Genomic DNA, 20549 nt, shown 5'->3' with positions numbered 1-20549 from the left:
TCACTAATTTCTTTTCTGTCAGAATAAATAAAATAAACTCAGAGAGGTGTTTTTATTCTGGACATTTATATCAATGGAGTAGCACAATATGTGGCCCTTTGTGATTGGCTTCTTTCACTTAACGTAATGTTTTTAAGGTTCATGTTGTGGCATGTTCAGTATTTCATTCCTTTTTATGGCTGAATTATATTTCGTCCTATGCATATACTACATTTTATCTACCTGTTCATCAGTTTATAGACATTTGGTTTACACTTTTTGGCTATCATGAATGATGCTGCTGTGAACATGTGGATACAAGTTTTTGTGTGAACATATGTTTTTAGTTCTTTAGGAGCAGGTTTGCTGGATCATGTTTAACCTTTTTGAGGAACTGCCAAACTGTTTTCCTTATTGGCTAGATCATTTCAACTCTCTACCAGCGAGGTATGAGAATTTCAGTTTCTCCACATCTTCACCGATACTTATTGTTCACTGTTTAAAAAATATATATATTGTTGTCGTTCATCTTTATCCTTTGATTAACCATCCTAGTCAGTGTGAAATAGTCTCATTGTGGTTTTGATTTCCATTTCACTGTTGACTAATAATGTCATGCATCTCGTCATATGTTGGTCGGGTGTATATCTTCTTTGGAGAAATGTTTAATCAAATCATTTGCCCATTTTTTAATTGGGTCGTCCTTTTATTATTGAGTTACGAGTTTTTTATATAATTTGTATATGAGACCCTTATTAGGGGTGTCATATGGTTTGCAAATACATATTTTCCCTCACTCTGTGAGTTGTATCTTCACTTTCTTGATAGAGCCTTTTGAAGTATAAAAGTATTTTATTTTTGATGAACTCTAATTTTCCTATTTTTTTTCTGCAGTTGCTTTTGCTTTTGGTGTAATATCTAAGACCAGTAGGCATTTTAAAACTTTTTCTTTGATCACCGTTCAAAAATTCCCCCCCCCCCCAAATGAAAATGTGTTATTTTCCACTACATCCTTTAATCCAAAAGCTACTGGTAGTGGGACCAACAGAAGATAATCAGCTCATTAATTTCCTAGTTTTGTAAAATATTCTTAGCCATTTCTTTTCTGACCTAAGCTGGGTGGGGAAAGGTTAGAGGGTGGAAGGATTGAGCAAAAAGGAAAAAGGACTCATGGACATGGACCACAGTGTGGTGATTGTAAGTATAAAGGGACTAAATCGTAATGGGGAAAAAATACAATAAAGGTTAAATCAAAACAGATAAATGTATCTATGGATATATTTTATGCATTCCTTGATTGACAGCTGTCTTAAGCAGTCTCATTTTCATCAGGTTTCTATGAGCCCAGTACCTATCCTTGGTGAGGAATGTGCCCATTCCCTCGTCTATAATGCTTTCTTGTCTGCTTCACTAAAGGATGGCTGCTTCTCCCCTGCCTCTGATCCATTTCCTCTTCTCTTCAAGTCAGGCATATCACCCAACATGACCCTTTCTCTGTCAAGACTATTTTCAGAAGTTCTGATTATTTCAAATCTTCAGGGAACCTTGTTACCTTTTCCACTTGCCCAAAATATATGTCATTCATTTCTGGAAGCAAGGAAAGAATTAAGAATAAAATATTAAGACATTGTATAATATAGGGAACTATTCCACACGTGGGAAATGTAGTCCAGCTCCCACTCGGAAAAGCCAGTGGGAGCAAGGTCTGGCAGGCAGGACCCATGCCCATGACAGATTCTCCCATGGGTAATCAGGCCTGCATTGTACCTAAGCTGCTATGAGACTTGCTTTTGCTAAAACTCTCTCACCCTGGATTGAGGCAGCAAATGTTTACTGAGTATCTGTAACTTCCTAAAGTCTGTGCTAAACCACCCAAGAATGAAGTGTAACCAGTTCAACCACTTTCTCCCTTGAGCTGTAACATCCTTCTCTTTGAAGTAATTAGCAGCATTCTGTCCTTGGTTGTCTGTAAAAGGTAATCACCTGTAGTGAGCCTGTGCATAGTAAATGAGGACCATCCTCATGTAATGTGCCCAGAAAAGCAATAAAAACCTGTCCAGGCAGGGGTTGTGCTCTCTTGGGCTCTCTCTGGCCCTCTTGCCCTCTCTCTCACTTAGAGAGTGGCCATGCCGTCCCTTTTTCTCCACAGGATTTCTGTAGTCCGTGTGTGTTTGTCTATTGCTGCCACAACACAGGATCCTGCTGGCCAGGATCCGCATCAGTATAAACCCATTGATTGAATTTATAGATGCAATTCAGCAGTTCCTCTTCAAAACTCAAGGGTATTCCAGACTCTTCCTAGTATTGCAAGATGTTCTAAGAGAGATCTAAAAACATAAGATCATATGCTCCCTTGCCTCAAACCATTCAGGCCTCTGGTGACCAAGCCACAGCCAGTCTTTCAAGTGTATCCCCTGCCCTCTCTTGCCACCCTTTGGCTCCAGTCACCTTTCACCTGCTAAAACACCCAAAGCTCCTTCCAGCTCATTCCTCTCTGTGCCTGGAGTGCTCTTACCACCACCTACCCACATCCCCCTTGATTAACCCCTTTCCTGCCACTTCTTCAGAGACTTCCCTGCCTTTCTTGGCCCGTCTTTCCTACCTGGCACTAATGTAAGGACAGTCTGCCTTATTCTATGAACTTGTCCCTGCTAGAATGCAGGCTTGACAAGGACAGGGGCAGCATCTCACTATTTCCCAGTTGCATGCCCATCACCAAGTACAGATGGGCACACAGTACATATTTATTGAATGGATGCACACTTGAGTGAAGGTGGACTTGCTTTTTAATAATGGCTAAGTCACCTGAGATCAAGTTTTATGAGCAGAGTAGGATAATGTATAGCAATCATACACATAGGCCCATGTATATATATGTAGTATTTTGAGTCTAGTTCAGTCTACTTTGTCATTCATAGTGCATGGTAATTCTAACAAAAGTATTTTTGTAGAAAAGCATATTTTGGCTGAATCAGTACCGTCACCCCCATGAATGGCATGTGTGTCCATGTTTGACTTGAGCTCTTTAAAACCCATCTGTCAAAGTTTTTGTGACTTTGTGAAAATTGGAGCTCCGGTATTTTAGTCTGTTTCTGGAACTAAGACCTGTAAAATAGTACTGCCTGTTTTCTGCTTTCTCAATGTCTGAACTAAATATACTTTTCTATTGTTGTTATCTCTAATAAGCAAACTTACACTTTTTATATCCACCTTGGGCTTGAAGAAGCTTATTCTGATCTACCAGTGCATGAGAAAAGATCCATTTGGTTAGTGTTATTTTCCATTCTCACCGGATTCCTTATTTTTATTACAAAATATTTTATACATACTAGAAAACATATAGCATTTATATAAGTTCTAAGGAATAGTAAAACAATTCCCTGTACTGACCCCCTCATCTGTACCAACCAATATATTTGAGACCCTCCCTTGTGCCCTCTCTTCATCATCCCAGAGATAATCCTGGTTATAGTTTCACTGCATATGTGTATATCCCTAGGCAATATGTTTCAGTGTGTCTGTTTTTAAAGTTTATCTAAGTAGAATTTCACTGTACATGTTCTTCAGTGACCTGCTTTTTTTGTTGAATGTTGTTTTAAGTTTCAGCCATACAAATACATATACCTTTGGTTTATTTTTCACTGCTGTATAGTATTCTATTTTGTGGCTGCATTTGTCAGTGGAAGTTGAAAATCATTTTTTCAAGTTCCAGCCAAGATGGAGGCATAGGTAGAAACCCTTCACTTCCTGGCACAACCAAAAGGAGGACAACAACCAATCTGAAATCAATAAATAACCAAAAGTGCCAGAATATCAAACTGCATGGAACTCCAGCAACCAAGGAAATAAAGAAAAAAACAGTACAATCAAACCAGTAAGGCAGTGGACCTGGCGGGCCGACTCAGAAAAACCACAGCAACATTCTGACATTGGGGGTAGGGCTGGCTGCCCAGCTAGGTGGACTGTGAGGGAGGGGCTGACTTAAGGGGACTAAGAGGTGGCTGTGGGCTACAGCTGGGGTTGCTGTGGTAGGAGAACCTCACAGTCTCACAGGAGAGTCTGAGAGTCCATTGAAGAGTGCACTAGAGACAAGCAGGTGAGCCACACTGTTCCCTCTCTGGCCCCTCCCCCACAGGCAGTGCAGCTGCACAGCAAAGAGGGTTGCCCTGCCTGGGTGAATACCTAAGGCCCCACCCCCTTTACAACCTATCAGCTGTTGTAAATATGGCCCAAATGAAAGAACAAAGTAAAACCTCAGAAAAAGAGCTAAACAAGGAGGAGATCGCCAGCCTATCTGATGGAGAATTTAAAGCCCTGGTAATCAAAATGCTCACAGATCTGATTGAGCTTGATCGAAAAATGAAAAAATGAATGAAGTATGCCCACAGCGAAATAAAGCAGAATGTTCAGGGAGCTAACAGTGATGGGAAGGAAACTAGGACTCAAATCAATGATTTGGAACAAAAGGAAAAAATAAACATCCATCCAGATCAAAATGAAGAAACAAGAATTCAAAAAAGTGAAGAGACTTACAAACCTCTGGGGCAACCTGAGACGTTCCAATATCTGAATTATAAGGGTGCCAGAAGGAGAACAACAACAGCAAGAAACTGAAAGCTTATTTGAACAAATAATAAAGGAAAACTTCCCCAATCTGGTGGAAATACACTTCCAGGAAGTTCAGGAAGCCCAGAGAGTCCCAAAGAAGCTGGACCCAAAGAGGAACACACCAAGGCACATCATCATTAAGTTACCCAAGGTTAAAGCAAGGAGAGAATCTTAAAAGCTGCAAGAGAAAAGGAAAGAGTTACCTACAGAGGAATTCCCATTAGGCTATCAGCTGATTACTCAAAAGAAACCTTGCAGGCAAGAAGGGGCTGGCAAGAAGTATTTGAAGTCATGAAAGGCAAGGACCTACATCCAATATTACTCTATCCAGCAAAGCTTTCCTTTAGAATGGAAGGACAGATAAAGTGCTTCCCAGATAAGGCCAAGTTAAAGGAATTCATCATCACCAAGCCCTTATTATATGAAATGTTAAAGGGACTTATCTAAGAAAAAGAAGATCAAAAATATGAACAGTAAAATGACAACAAACTCACAACTATCAACAAATGAACCTAAAAGAAAAGAAAAACAATGGAAACAAAAACTAAGCAAACAACCAGAACAGGAACAGAATCAGAGAAATGGGCATCACATTGGAGGGAGTTCAGTGGGGAGGGAGAAGGGAAGAATAGTGGGGGAAAGGTACAGGGAAGAAGAAGCATGGTTAGTAGGCATAAGATAGGCAGGGATAGATAAAAAATAGTATGGGAAACAGAGGACTCACAGAACTTATATGTACAACCCATGGATGCGGACTAAGCAGGGAAAGACTCCTGGAGGGTTGGGGGTGCAGGGTGGAGGGAGGATAGAGAGGGGAAAATTGGGAAAACTAATAGTATAATCAATAAAAATATTTAATTTTTTAATGATTTTTTTCTTTTTGATATTGTCTATAGAACCTTATAATATTTTTTACATGCAGAATTTCTGGCCCATGGAATATGCACACCTGCCCTTTCCTGAATAATGTCAAATTGCCTTCTGGAGAAGTTGGGCCAGTTACCTCCTACCATCAGGCATTGAGAGTTACTGTGTCCCATGTCATCTCTGACATTTGGCATTATTAGAGTTTTTGTTCTGCCGGTCTAGTGTATACAAAATGGTATGTCACTGTGGCTCTAATAATCCCTGATTATTCATTATGTTGAGTATCTTAATGTCCATTCATAGTTTATCTTCTGGAAATGCTTCTATCTTTTGCCCATTTTTCTAGTAGATTATTTGGGGTTTTATTGATTTATAGGGGTTCTTTATATATTCTTCAAACTACTTTTTGTCAGTCATATGTTACAGATGGCTTCTCCCACTTTGTGCCTTGTAGCTTTACCTCCTTTATGATATTTTGGTGAACAGTAGTTCTTAATTTGAATGTGCCCAGTTGTACAAGTCTTCTCCTTTATGGTTCAGTGTTTTTGTTTCTTGTTTGATAAATCATCCCTCATCCCAGTGTCATAAAGAGTGTGCTCCATATTACTAGAAGTTTTGTGTCAATTCATTTTTATCTCTGCAGAATTTTACTTCAAATTGAAACTCTCTAATGTCTCCTTACAACTTGCCTTTGCCTAGAATATATACAGCAGTATCATAGCCCAAAGCCATGGGCACAAATTCTAGGTGTTCATAAGTTATGGAGCATGAATGGCATAAGGATTAACCTGACTCATACAGTGTCCTTAAGGAGTATAGTGGGCTAAATGGTAGCCCCCCAAAAAATATGTCCACATTCTATTCTTAGAATCTGTGAATGTTAGTGTGTTGAATAAGGGTCTTTGCAAATATAAATTAAGGATCTTGAGATGAGAAGGGCATCCTGGATTGTCAAGGTGAGCCTTAAGTCCAATGATGTGTCCTTGTGAGAGACACACAGAGAAAAGGAGGAGGCAGGAATAGAAGGGAGGCACCCACCGCCCAAGAATGCAAACAGCCAACTAGAATGGGAAGAACCAAGAACAGACTCACCCCTAGAGCCTCTGGAGAGAGTAAGGCCATGCTAACACCTTGATTTTAGACTTCTGGCCTCACAGAACTGTGAGAGTAGATTTCTGTTGTGTTAAGATACCCAGTTTGTGGTCATTTACAATAGCCAAGAAACTGATACAAGTATGCTTAAGATGAGATGTCTGTGTGTGGTAACTACAGGCAGAGGTTCTGTTTTCTCCACCCTACTACACTCATTGGATGGAACAAACATGGCACCAAACCTGGGAGGGCCACAACTTACCAGAGGGGTACAGGGTTGACTGAAGCCTCCCAAAGGAGTGCAGAAATGTGGCTCCCTCTCCTTGCAGATCACTGATGCGAGAAGCAGAGTCTGCAGAGTCACAAGAGTGCTAGCGCTGGGCAGGCTTGTGTCAAGCAATAAGGCTTGGTTTTCCTTTTTAACTACATGAGTTAAAAAGGAAAACCAGGATGTGTGCAGAAACTGCTACAGAACCCTCACATGCTGACATCCTCCGCAGTGACTTTGTCCATCTGAGTATGGTGTCTGTTCTCAGAAAATTTAGAGAAGGTCCCGGCAAGAAGGGCCTCAAGAGTAAAAAATATATGTGTATATACAATTTGCAATATAGATGCTTTCAAGCAGTTCTCTTTTTTCTTTGATAAAAAAAAAGGAATTATTCTAAGATAGAAGTTTAAAAATACTAAGTGGGCAGTCAATAAATGCATAGCCTGAATGAGTAAAAAGAAATTAAAATGAAGTAATTGCAATTTTCATGAATTTATAAAGTCAGCATGGTCTGTGAGTATAGATGCAGCTTAAAGCTATGTGCTCAAGTTTAAGTTGAAGGTTGATTTTTTATACCTATGTATATTTAAGTCAATTGATTTACCCTCATTTGGAGTTTAGCTCCCAACCTTGCAAGAAATCTTGAAATTAATTCCATATATTCTAGAATTCTAGATATGAGATGAAGGCAGTAAAAGTAAGAAGACCTGGGTTCCAGTCCCAACTGCACCACCAAATAACTGTGATGCTAGCAAATCACTTGAACTCTTTGAGCTTCCATTCCCTGATTGGTAGTATGGAGACCACAGGACTCACTCCAGCTCATAAGGCTCCTTTGTATGAAGGAGGCTTGCTTACAGTAGAGCCTGACACAGACATTCCCTTTAGCTTATTCTTGTGTTCTTTCTGGAAGACTGACCCACAAGCCCACATGATAGGGGTTGGGAGGAGCAGGCAATCCACATTTATTATGCTTCTCTTGTGTGCTGGAACCAGGGTCAGTGCTTCATATGATTCCTTTAACCTTCCTAGCAGCCCCGAGAGCAGATGTCACTGTCCCTGCTTTACGTACAAGAAAACTGATACTGGGGAATTGGAGTACCTGGCCCTGGGTCCCCCAGCTGGTGAGGGAAAGGACTGGAATTCAGACCTAGACCTGTCTTCCTCCAAAATGTAAGGTCCTTCATGTTATACTGCTGCTGCCATTTCTAAAAATTAAAGCAAAGTATCATCAGAATGAAGTTGGGGGCTTGTAATTTGGATTCTCAGGCTCGTGTAACCCAGCAGAGTGTGTTGAGGATCTCAGAAAGTTCTCTTGGGAGTTTTGATGAAATGTAACCAGTAAATACAAATGGCCTCTTTATTTAAGTAGAGGAATGTTGATAATTGATAAAAATTCTTACATGATATGTAGACAGAATGGATCACTAAAGAAACTCAATAATAACCAGAAGAAATCAAGATGGGTTTCTAGTTAATAAGTTGAATGTTCTCTGAATTGAATAGTCAAGAGGGGGATTGCTCTTTAAGAAAGTACTTTACTATGGTTTTTAATGTGATAGTAATTCAGGACAGAATTTAAGTCTCACATGTTAGCAGTCTTTTTAAGAGAACAAGAGGCAATAGTTAGTATTGAAACAGGAACTGGATTTGTGACCAAGTGCCTCTTTAGCTACCTGCTTTCAATCAAAGGTCACTGGCCATCCACTGCCCAACATTATTCCAGTGTCCAGTCTACCTCTTAACGTCTTACATGTGAGAAGATCCTTATAAGCTTTTTGATATCTGAGTTAAAAAAAAAAACAACATTGTTTTTTTTTAAATTGAAAGCAACCAGCTTGGAAGCCCTAAACTAAGGGTATTACGTAAGAAGACGTCAGGTGATACTGCTCCTAATTGCCCTTGCTAGTAGTTTCACTAGTAAATTCAGTTAAGATCCCAGAGCTACGTTTTTTAAAGCTAAAAGAAATTATTTTTAGCACCCACGAGCTCCCGTGGCTGTCAGATTTGGGTTGCTGTTTGTTTTCTCTTTGTCATGGTGTTTATATGCCCTGGCATGGGCCATCAGTGAAAATGCATTTGATGATCTCCTGGTCTCACCCCAGTCCCTAGTGAATGTTTATGTAGATGACAACATCCAGTTTAGTGCTGTTAACGCTCCTGCAGCAGCATGGGAGCAGCCTGGGGGTAAGGGAGTATGTGCTGCATGTGACAGTTGGGGGCATAAATGGTGAGATCAGGAACCTTCTATGAAGTAAACATTCTCCAGGTATCCAGTTCTAGAAGCACCTTTTTGTGCTGTCTCCCATGGTGCCTCACTATAGGAATCAGACCATAAATATTCATTGAATCAGATAATCTCACAACTTGATCATTACCTGCTGGACTTGCTCTTAGGAGCCCAGATCTCTCAGCATTGACAAGGACACACTTATGAAAATAGGACAGTGTCATGCAGGATGAGGATGGCAGGCTGCTGTCTGGGGCCAATTTATAGTGTCTTACACAGCATCCCTTTGTAGGTTTGACTGTGAGCTTCATTAACATAGCAGACACTCTTCCAGATAGCATATTTAACAAAATGCATTTGCTTTTCTATTTTGTTCACCATTGTCCTGAGCAGTGTATGTGTATGTGTTGGACACAGTGGGGCCTTTCAGGAAACAGCAGGATGATTCTAGGCAGAGCATGACAGGTCTTTAGAGGGACACACCTGCTCTAACCCAAGCCCACAAGCAAACTGTGGGCTGAAAAGAGGCTCCATGAATTGAGTGTTGACACCGAGCCATGGCAGTCCAAAGGCTCAGGTGGTTGTCAGCCATAAGTTTAGCTTAGCTCTTTGAGTAATTTGTCACGCCTCACTCAGCTCCTGCTGGGCCAGCACGTGCCAGCTTAGTGTCAGAGTGCCTGTTCACCAGACGGTCACTCAGGCCTGACATCCTGCTGTTCTTGCAGGCCAGCGGCTTGCTGGGGCCATGCATGGAGGGCCGAGTCGTGGCAACAGCCAAGTATTGTGCAGAATAAGCATGTTCAAAATGAAACGTGAATGGCATCAGTGGGTCCCTCTAGAATTGGGCCTGAACGGGTGCCTCTTGGTAAGGAAGTTGGGCAGCCTGTTCATTAGTTAAGATGAGTCACCGCCTGCAGGAGCTCAGCCTGCAGTTGAGAAGCCAGTTCAGGCTCATGCTGCCCACGCCTTGGACTCTTATGACCATATAAAAGATCATAAACCATCAAGGGGCCACTTTGAAATCTTGAAACTCATTTTCCTTTTTTAAAGTTTCTCCTTAGAGTAAGCCTAAGGAGAAATTCTGAAATAGTGCTGTCCAGCAGCTCTTTCTACGATCATGAGCATGTTCTGTCTGCAATCCAGTATGGTAACCCCTAGCTACATCTAGCTGTTGGGTGCTTGAAATATAGCTAGTGGGACAGAGGAACTGAATTTCTATTTCTTCTATTTTAGTTAATTAAAATTTAAATTTAGATAGCCACATATGACTTGTAGCTGCACAGCCCTAGAATGCTTCTGGTCTCCTCATAGTGTGAAAAATCTTCCTCTTAATATAATTGAAGGAGAAGAAAGAATAACCTGCAGTGAGAAATTGGTGTGCATATTTTGCCAAAAGAAGACAGAAAAATATTTTCCTATTTTAAAACACATGCTCTACCAAAAGCTAATTAGGAGGGCATAATTGTTACAACTTACATTTTTTAAGAGGCCATTTTGAAAATACAGTAAGAAATGCTAGAATTACTTTTGTTCTTCTGGTGCTACAAGGAATAAACTGATGGTGATTCACATTCTTTATGTTTCTGGAAAATTAGCATGATTTTTGAAATAACTAAAACACATCTTTTAACTTTGGTATTGATGATGCAGAAGGGGAAAATGAGACATCACGCCCACTTCCCCAAGTGTTAATTCATAAAGTCATACATGTGGTGGCCCCATCGCTGTTGAATTGTTCTGACGCTTTCCTGTTATTGGAAGTGCATGATTCACCTTCTAAGGAAACAGAAGCCACACACAAAAGGGGAAGATTTGCTTTCCGCCCTGTGAAAGGCGGCCACACACAGGGGTCCTATTAAGACAGCTGGAAAGTTGCTTCAGTGTGTTACGCTTGTAAGTTTTATTGGTGACTGGTTTTTGATTGCACATTTGAATGTGTGTGTTCCAGACTACAGTTTTAATTAAAAGGCAGCAGTCTTTTTTTTTTTAATTATTGCCTTGTACATTCTCTGTTAGATTCTCTGACTTATTAGTTCCTATGTCCTAATGTTGATAGCCTATCTTGGCTTTTAGCCCAGGTGCCCCTTCAGAACACACCTCCTGTCCTTTTCTCTTCCCAGTAACATGAATTTGCTTATTTTTAAAAGTGTGTACCACCATCTTATCACTGATTCTTGCTTAAAGTATCCAATGATTTTGTCAGTAAGCTGAAAATAACATTTTATCAATGAGCTAGGAAAGGAAGACCCAGTGTTGTCCCACAGTTGTCAGTGGAAAGAGATGCTGTTATAGTTATTTATAATAGCCAAGATTTGGAAGCAGCCCAAGTGTCCACCAGTAGATAAGTAGATTAAAAGGCTGTGGTACATTTACATAATGGAATACTACTTGGCCATAAAAAAAGAAGGAAATCTTACCTTTCATGACAGCATAGATGGACCTGGAGAGCATTATGCTAAGTGAAATAGGCCAGTCAGAGAAAGTCAAGTACCACATGATTTCACTCATACATGGAATCTAATGAACAAGATGAACTAAAAAGCAAAATAATGACAGACTCATAGATAGAGAGCAGGCTGACAGCTGTTGGGAAGGGTGGAGAAACTGAGCAAAAAAAAAAAAAACAGGGACAGAAAATAAAACTCAGACACAGACAACAGTATGGTGATTGCTGGGGGCATTGGGGATGGAAGGAGGTAGAGAGTATGGGAGGAATAAATGATGATGGACAGAGACTTGGCCTGGGGTAGTGAACACACAGTACAGTGTACAGATGATGTGTTATAGAATTGTGCACCTGAAACCTGTATAATTTTGTTAACTAGTGTTCCCCAATAAGTTTAATAAAAAGGAAAATAGAGATGCTGTCATAATCAGTGTCTCCATTTTTGTTTATTTGACGCAATCTTAACAATATTTTGATGTGATTCTGTAACTCTATGTACATACTTTTTGTTGATACTAGTGTTGGATGCAGTTAAAATCTAAGAGAAACTTGGGTCTCGAAATCAGAATGTTGTCATTAATTATGACTAATATTTAATTTTCAGACAGATGTAACAAACTTGCGAGGTAATTTCCCCCACACTATGTAAAAGTTGCATAGCTGTATGTAAAATGAAGTAAACTACATTGTTGTTATGTGTGTCATCCTGCACATGCACTTGTTTCCTTAACCAATTACTGCAGCTATGAAGAGCGAGCTCTGTATCTCGAAGCAATAATTCAAAACCACCGTGAAGTAATGACATTTGAGGATTTTGCAGCCCAAGTCTTTTCTCCATCTCCAAGCTACTCCCTCAGTGGAACGGGTGAGTGTCTACATTATTCTTCCCTCACGCGCTTAAGACGCACTCAAGCAGCAGATGTACACCTGTTTTTCACAGATAAATGCTTGCAAATTTAAGGAGAGCATTCTCCCTCTGAATCAACTAATGAATATCAAAAGGAATGATGACATTCATTTTAATTTGTTTTGTATCCAAGCTGTTCACCCAGTTCTTTTCTTCAGCTATCCTGTTAACCTCCAAATCTAGCAAGGTTAATGAACTTTTTCTCAGTAATGTGCTCTGGTTCATTCAGTAGTGTGGGTTTCTTGCTGAGCTGGGAATATGTTGTGTAAAAGCGATGCCTGAATTGGTGCTTACTTATCAAAAAAAGAGTTCCTCACAGTTGAAGCCGTTGATACTAATGCTAAATGGGGATTATGGTGCCCAGATAGTCGGGTCAGGGATTAATGTAGGAGAAATGGAAGGACAGTACCCTGGGTCCATCGTTGCAGCCGTGCAGCCTGCTGGCTCTCTCTCTGCAGCGGCCCGTGTCACGTGGACCAGCCGCTGACCAGAGCAGCACCTGGTGTGGAACCTGTTTAGAAACTGGCTTACAATCATTTTCATTTATTAGGCAAATGGAAAATTTCAGAATTTTCCATGAATGTTCTTGTTTTTAGGTTTTACTCTTTTTATATTAACAATTGGGGGGGGGACGTGTACTGCCACTTAAATTGATTGTATGATTACTGTGGGGTTTTGTTTTCGAAGAAGAGAATTACATTTAAATTTCTGCATGTAATTACAATACAGATTAATTGCCTTTCAGAAAGTAAATGGGATATTCGGTCAATGCATGTTGAAATTCTCAATGAAGGGCTTCCTTCTTCCACCAGTATAAACACAACTATTAGAGTGCTTAACAGATTTCTAACCTGTGTCGATTGTCTCTGAACACCACCTTCCTTGTCCTCTTCTGACTTGTTAACAAATATCTTCCACACAAAGTGAAAAAAATTAAATTCAGTGAAATAAATCACTTACAAATAAAATCAGCCATGCATCATTGTTTAACATCACTGGTTTCAATCCTTGCCTCTCCCAGCTTTGTTGGGAGATAAGAGGGAGAGGCTTGCACTTGCACAGGGAGCCAGGAGCATCAGGCAGAAGGCCTGGGAGATAAGCAAGCTGGCTGTGGTACCAGAGCTGCACAATTTACATAATCATGCCTCTGCTTCCTGGTGAGGCGTCAAGAAACACAGGGATGGCCTCTATTGATCTTTGTTGAACTGGAATACTAAACTACATGAGAAAAGCTTATAAATTCAGGCTTTGATTAATGTTTCCTATATTAAAAAAGTAGAACAGCTGTGAATTGAATTCTTTTATACAATCTGACAACATTCTATCTAAAACCAGAAAAAGAAAAATCAGTTTCAAGGGAAATGAAGATTTTGTACCCAGTCTAGGCAGAGGTTTAAAATTGTTCATAATGGTGAAAGCACATGAAAGACCTATAGCAAAGCTAATTTTTTTAAAGATATCATTCTGCTTTTTCCACCCTCATGTTTTAGGACTTGAAATTTTTCAGTGATTTTGTCTGTTTGTTTTTTTAAGATTTTATTCATTTCTTAGAGAGAGGGAAAGGGTGGGAGAAAGAGAGGGAGAGAAATATTGATCGGTTGCCTCTTGCACACCCCCAACTGGGGACCTGACCTGCAGTGCAGGCATGTGCCCTGATCAGGAATCAAACCAGTGACCTTTCAGTTTGAAGGTTTGTAGGCTGGCGCTCAACCTACTGAGCCACACTAACCAAGGCTGTTTTTTCAAGTCCTGAGAAAGCTTTTTCTTTCTTAAAATGGAAAAAATTAAATAATAACTAGCCCTGGCTGGTGTGGCTTAGTGGATTGAGTGCCTACCAAAAAGGGTCACTGGTTCTATTCCCAGTCAGGGCACATGCCTGGGTTGCAGGCCAGGTCCCCAATAGGGGGAGTGCAAGAGGCAACCACACATTGATGTTTCTCTCCTTTTTCTCCTTCCCTCCCACTGTCTCTAAAAATAAATAAATAAAATCTTTTAAAAAACAAATTAAATAATAACATTCATCAACTCAACTGTTACATTCTTAAGGCTCTTGATTATTGAAACAAATATTGATGAACTTTATTTTCTAGGTATATTTTAGCCTTTATATAAATTCATTTGATTTTTTTTCTAAAAGTTTATCATTATCTAAATCAATTAAAATAAGTCAGTGTGTAGGTAACATCTTAAGTGAGACTCTAGGAGTAATTTGGATTTTTTAAGACCTATAGTTGGAGATAATTGCTGACAGGCTTCTCCAAGAACATCTCATTTGCCAAAGTCACTTAACAGATAAAGATTCTGCCACTTCTAAGAGTGGACATTGGAACTTGTACAAAAGGAACATGAAACCAAAGATAGGATATCAAGACAAATGTTCGTCCTTTCTCTTTTCAAGTTATTAACATCGGTGTCACATTTCATAATGTTTGGGGTTTAGAGTATTCAGTGTGGAGTGATAAAAATTTTTATATAGATATATGACACCAATCCATGAATGCAACTTAAGTTTGGGAATAATGTTTTCTTTTAACACTTTGCGTATCGGCCTACCACAATGATTAAGAAAGAACTAGAAATGAATTTGATTTGAACTGAAATTTGGGAGCAGTGCAGTAAGGGTGGAGCATTTCCGTGCCACATACAGGCACATTCTCAGAACCACATCCCCTTCCCATGTACCTGCCAGTTCTGCTTTTGAGGAATTCTTACCCCTGTCTGTTACCACTTTTACAGATGAAACACTTTTCACTTATTCACAGTGTTTTTTATTAACTTGGAACAAGTGTAATCAAACCCAGATGAGCCTACCAGCTTAAACTAAGAAATTGAGAAGTCTTCCCTTCCCAACAACAAGCCAACTGGAAAAATCGACCCCCAACGAGTGGCTTAAGCTCCCACAGTGCACTGAAGACCCAATCAGACCATCCTGGCCAGCAGTGTCATCAAAGCCAGGCCTTCGGCTCCTGCTCACATGCACATGCACAATCTGAGGAAGTAGGGGCTCTCAGGTTTTCTTTGTATCCTTGCTACAAGGGCTTTGTTGTCAATATAGAGGGAGAATAACCTGAATGCTTATTCACTCCACACTGGATTTATCACAGCCAGTAGCCCTCATTTTTAAAGGGAAGGACTCTAATGTCAGCCTTTAAGTTCCTGCTATAAGTAAGAGATATACTAAGTGAGAGGGGCCTGTGCCCAAAGAGGCCACTGTTGGAAAATGCCCTCTCCTCAGACTCTCCTGCCCCAGGGCTGTTGCTTGTCACCCAAGGCAGTCATTGATGGTCACAGTGGCCAAGTAAATGTGCCTCTATTCATGATTCACTGTCAACCACAGATGCGATGTGGGGTTCTTGTTGTTTGGTTAATAGGCGGGTGCTCAGCTCTTTTTTAAGAGTTTTTTTTGTAAAAAACCTATTTTTCCAGTCCAAAAATGTTGTTTTAAAATACCACCTACCTCATATCTATTCCGCCCATTACTTGTTTTGATAATACCCACTCTATAATCGGTATTTGAGCTGCTTTTTAACCTAGCCTTGTAATTTGCATTCCTTTTGATTCCCTCCTTATTGACCAGCAATTTTCTAACTGGTAGCCAGTGTTAAAATATTGGCTGCAATTAACACACATGTGTGTTTGTGTATATATGTCCATACGTGTGTATATATAAGTGTTTTATGCATGTATGTATGTGCATTTCACACACATTGGGGGAGGGACTAAGTGTGTACTTTGAAGCACATTTCCAAGGAAGGGGAGCTAGCAGAGAGGCTTTTAAAGGGTTAACTGGAATGGGCACCCTCGACTGCTGGGAGGGACTGATGTAATCACTGCAGCTCACAGCCAAGTGCATCTGTTCACTATGAGGTCATTCTTCTGCATGCTAATGATTTGGAAAATCAAGTATAATGCTTGACATTATCAGAAAAGATATAAATAGTGTAAATCTTTACTTTTTGGAAAATACTGTTATAAAACAAAAGGAGAAAAAAGAAACTTTAGCTTGGACTTGAGATTATTTTTTACAGAACTGCTCTAAAGATTGTGTCTGGACCTTAAAATCTTGGATGAATCCATTTGTGTCTATTGATAAATGATCCCCAAATCACTATTACAATTATAGCTAACAATTGGTAATTGAGGATTATAGATATGTCTAATTTAATATGTATTTTAAGAATTTCCAAGTGCTTTGGTCAGAAGTTGATCAAGATGGATTTACTGCTCAAAGAATGTCTAAAAACAAGAAAAATGAGGGGTATTCTTCTCTACATATGAGCATTGACTGTTTGCTAAAGATGCCAGTGCTGTTGTCCCTTCTGCTTTATTTTGCTCCCAGCAGAGGGAGCACAGACCTGTGTTTATTTGTAAGTCTCACGTGAACACAACATGTGATTTCTTCCCAAGATATGGTCAGAAACACTTGCTCCTTCATGTTAGGCTAGATTGGAGAGGCTTCAGGATTTAAAACAAGTAGGAGAAAATTCCTCGCTAGGCACCATCAGATTCTGCCACTTTTAATATGCATCATATTTGGAACTCAATGCAGATTAGTCTGAGTTTGTCTCAGGATGCTGCTGCCACTGCTGCTATTGTACAAAGCTTCAAATTTTCATCTCTCATGCTCAGGAATTGCCTAACAGGTACCCTCTTAGAAAGGTTTATTATGCTTATCTACCTAACAGAAAAGACTTTGTGTAATTTTTTTCTACAAAAAAAAATCATTATATTAGATTCACAGAAACTATCGGAAGACTCTGGGTCTATCTCCTAGCAGCCTGTTTCCTAGAAGGAGAGGTGCAAGCCAGGACCACAATGTGTGGAAATACTGGCCCAGTGCTCACTCCATCGGACAGTCCTATAAATCAGAGCAACAGCTGCTGGTTTATTAATATCATTTGAAGACCAGAACTAAAGCTCAGAACTCCATTCAGATAATCCAGAAGTTACCCTTAAATTCAAGTTCTGTTGTGGCACTGTCTACTGAGGAACCCAGGGCCACCCAACTCCACAGCCCTCAGGTTGTCTGTAGCTGGGCAGGTGTAGCCACATGCCCTGCAAACAACTGGGTGCCCTGCATGCACGTTCCTTCCACCCCAGTAATCTTTCTAGACCCAGCCCAAATCTTTCTTCCTACATAAGTGGCTCAATTCTGTCCCCCTTTACATAGGACATTAAGAAGTTAACTTAAAATGTATTATTCTTGAAAATGCAATGAAGCATCCATAGGAATTTTTTAACCACCCACTATCCCATTGCTAAACCCACTGGTGCTGGCTCCAGCTGCACATTGGATCACCTGCAAAGCTGTAGGAATCTGGATGCTGCATACCTACACCAGATGCTTGGACTTCCTAGTCTGGGCTGTGGTGTGGCCCTGGGGACTTTCTTTTTAAAACTCCTGAGGGTATTTACATATGCAAGCAGGACTAAGAACCACTGTCCTGAATCAAGGCATCATGGTAATGTTTACGTCCTCGCTTTAGTTCCATCTCACTTGCCATTATTTATATCTAAAGTTTTCTTAGCCTGTGCAAGTCTTTGTCCTGTGTGTATGTTTCTTCTATCTATAATAGGCTGTAAAATCTTCAGTGAATGATGCATATAATTTCTTTTTTATGACATATGCAACAGGAGTAAAATAGAAATGCAGACAGAAAGGAATAAGGCTGTTGCCTTAAGCAATACAAGTGTGTCTCCAGACCACAGACGTGTGTTAGGCCTGATGCAAGATGCAGAACAAACACCTGTATTTGTGATTCACCTTTCCTCCTCCCTTTCTGGTCTCCTAGTGAAAGCGGACTAATGATCAGCAGTATGGCCAAAACTGCCATGGAGAATGCCTGGTTAATCCACAGAATGGATGATGCAATTTGAATAACTGACACTTGGTTTGGGATGCTTTCGTAAATGTTACTCGGGGTTTTAAAGAGAATTCTCAGTTGCCCTATTTAGTACCCATCTTGTCTTGTGCTTATTCATCATTTTTTTCTCTTAAAATTCTTTTACTCTCCTGAATGTCGTCTTTGGAAGGCAAGAAAAAGATGAGACAAACATTTTTTAAACTGGATCTGATAGAAAACTGTGGTGCTCCCTGTCAAATGTCAGCCTCTCTGAATTGGCCCTCCCCTCCCTTCCTTTGGCAGCTGCCACTGAGGAGGACTGGCCCAGGCATTTTAAGGAAACACAGAAGGCTCTGGAGACCTTGTGCTCTGCCTTTCCTTCCCTTCTGGAGCTTGAAGTCTTGTTAGGGAAAAGCAGATACTTGTGAACCACAAAAAATGGCTAATGATTAATAAGCCCAGATTAGTTAGCTCCAAATTATAACTACATGTCAAAAAAAACCCCACAAAAAAACACAAAAAAACAGTCAGCCAACCGTTTGCAGTTGGGTTGACATTTCCCTGAGATGGGCTGTGCCATCTGCCTTGTGAGTCTGGAAGAGAATGAAAACTTGCCTAATGTGTGTTAGCTACTAAGCAGCCTGCCAGCCAATTTTTAACTTCCTCATATTGGCTAAGAATTGAGACATCTGAGAACTGGGAGGCCCTGGACAAGAAGAATATAAAGGCCAATAAATGTAGGAAGAGAAGAGGAAAAAAGGACCCCTTTCATAACCAGTGCAGGGACTGCACTGCTCCAGGGCAGGTTTCCAGAAAAAGAGACCTAAGATTATTTATTCTAAAGTGTTGACATCGCATTTAATTTGTTCCTTTGCAAGAACTTGAAGATGCTGCTTTTTCTGTGAATTGCTGTCTTCGTTTAGTTCTGGTTTCTCAGTCCTTGCAGGGTTTTAAGAGCAAGTGGCATCTTCCTAAGTGCTAATTATGGCCTCTGGGGATACTTCAATAGTTGCCAAGAGATAGCCAGCAGGTACCAAGAACTTTTCTCAGAGTCAGTTTTTGGAAATGACTCTTAATTAAAGCTTACTGGAAATAACCTTGAGAATTTGTTTCAGAAGAGCCTGGAGCTTCTGACACCCCAGGTTTACACTGCTGGTGAACCATGGCTGTGGTCCTCAATGTCTTTCTGGTTCTGGTAGGTAGAACATGTACAACCTCAGCTGTTAGGATGGTTCCTAGAATGCTCCATGGCTTTGCTTGATTTTCTGTTTAGCAAAAACCAAACCAAAGCAGAGGCCAAATGGAGCCTCTCTCACCAGCATTTAGGTCTGCTGATGGAAAAAAGAAAGAATATTTTACACTTTTTTTTCCCAGAGGGATCTATGATGATAAGCAGGAAATTAAACCTCTAAACAGCATAATAAAGAAAAAAATTGATTCCATTTTCCCCATTAGCTTTTAAACTCCTTCAAAAGGCTGAAAAAAAAAATCCCTTAAAAATTGCAAACATGCCAGTCAACTTTATTTTTAAAAATACCTGAAGTATTTACAGCTTTGACATGGCCAAAGTTCATTTCTCAGCCCTAAGAAACCTAGTAGCATCACTGTAAAGAATGCCAAGAAAGACTAGGTAGAACCCCACTTCTTGACCACTTCAAGAACAGGAGACAATAAAATCCATCCACCTGAACCCTAATGCCAGGTCCCTGCCCACAGCACTCAGCTGCTACCTGTGATTGACACTGTCGACAAGCATCTCTCTTCTCGCCAGTGAGGTTGCTTGATGGTGAAGAAAGCCGCTGCTGGTCTTCCAGAACTCACCGTGAGGTTCTACTCCCCTAGCCCTAACCTCGTGCAGAGCCAAGAGATGCAGGCTGCCTTGTAGTGGCTGCTGATGTATGTTTTGGGCAGACCCTGCAGCCGGTGTGAGCCCATGCATGGTGGTTAGGGAAACCTTGCTCCCTGGCTACATCCCTAGAGCTCCAAGAAGTAGCTAGAGAAACAGCCCAACTCTACTTAATGCCAGAGCCCACTGTGACATCTCAGGGTGTGCTCTCTGAGGCCAGACTCCTGACCAGGGGGTTGTTAGCTGGATCATCAGGGGCAAGAGTCCCATAGGAGAGGGATCACCACAGAGAAGAAAGGAAGAAGCAGAAAAGTGACTCCATGGCCATGAAATTGACTCTGCTCTTTACCCCAGCTACCCAAAGCTGGTGACTACCAGAAGCCATATTTAGAGGTATTAAAACTCTTCTCTGACTTGGGTCCTGAGACACACACATGCGCAGCTCTGCTACAGCTTGAATACA

The 20549-nt window shown here is 40.5% G+C and overlaps 1 protein-coding gene across 4 annotated transcripts in view; it reads left to right on the top strand.

Moving 5' to 3' along the window:
* Positions 1-20549, top strand: part of RALGAPA2 (Ral GTPase activating protein catalytic subunit alpha 2) — a 374904-nt gene that overhangs the window by 337833 nt on the left and 16522 nt on the right. For 2 of the 4 annotated variants that reach the window (XR_006655322.3, XR_006655321.3), the window contains 2 exons: positions 12234-12355; positions 19356-19435. Coding sequence is in view for 2 of the 4 variants with exons in the window: in XM_024559518.4 (XP_024415286.1) it covers positions 12234-12355 (122 nt within the window). In the remaining 2 variants the exon portion in view is untranslated. The remainder of the gene's footprint in view (positions 1-12233; positions 12356-19355; positions 19436-20549) is intronic. The other 2 variants (XM_024559518.4, XM_024559519.4) reach the window with 1 other exon arrangement.

This window comes from Desmodus rotundus, chromosome 6 (genome assembly GCF_022682495.2).
Source record: "Desmodus rotundus isolate HL8 chromosome 6, HLdesRot8A.1, whole genome shotgun sequence".
Classification (NCBI taxonomy): domain Eukaryota; kingdom Metazoa; phylum Chordata; class Mammalia; order Chiroptera; family Phyllostomidae; genus Desmodus; species Desmodus rotundus.
The sequence above is the reverse complement of the archived record's forward strand: the minus strand, read 5'-3'. Positions and strand labels throughout refer to the sequence as shown.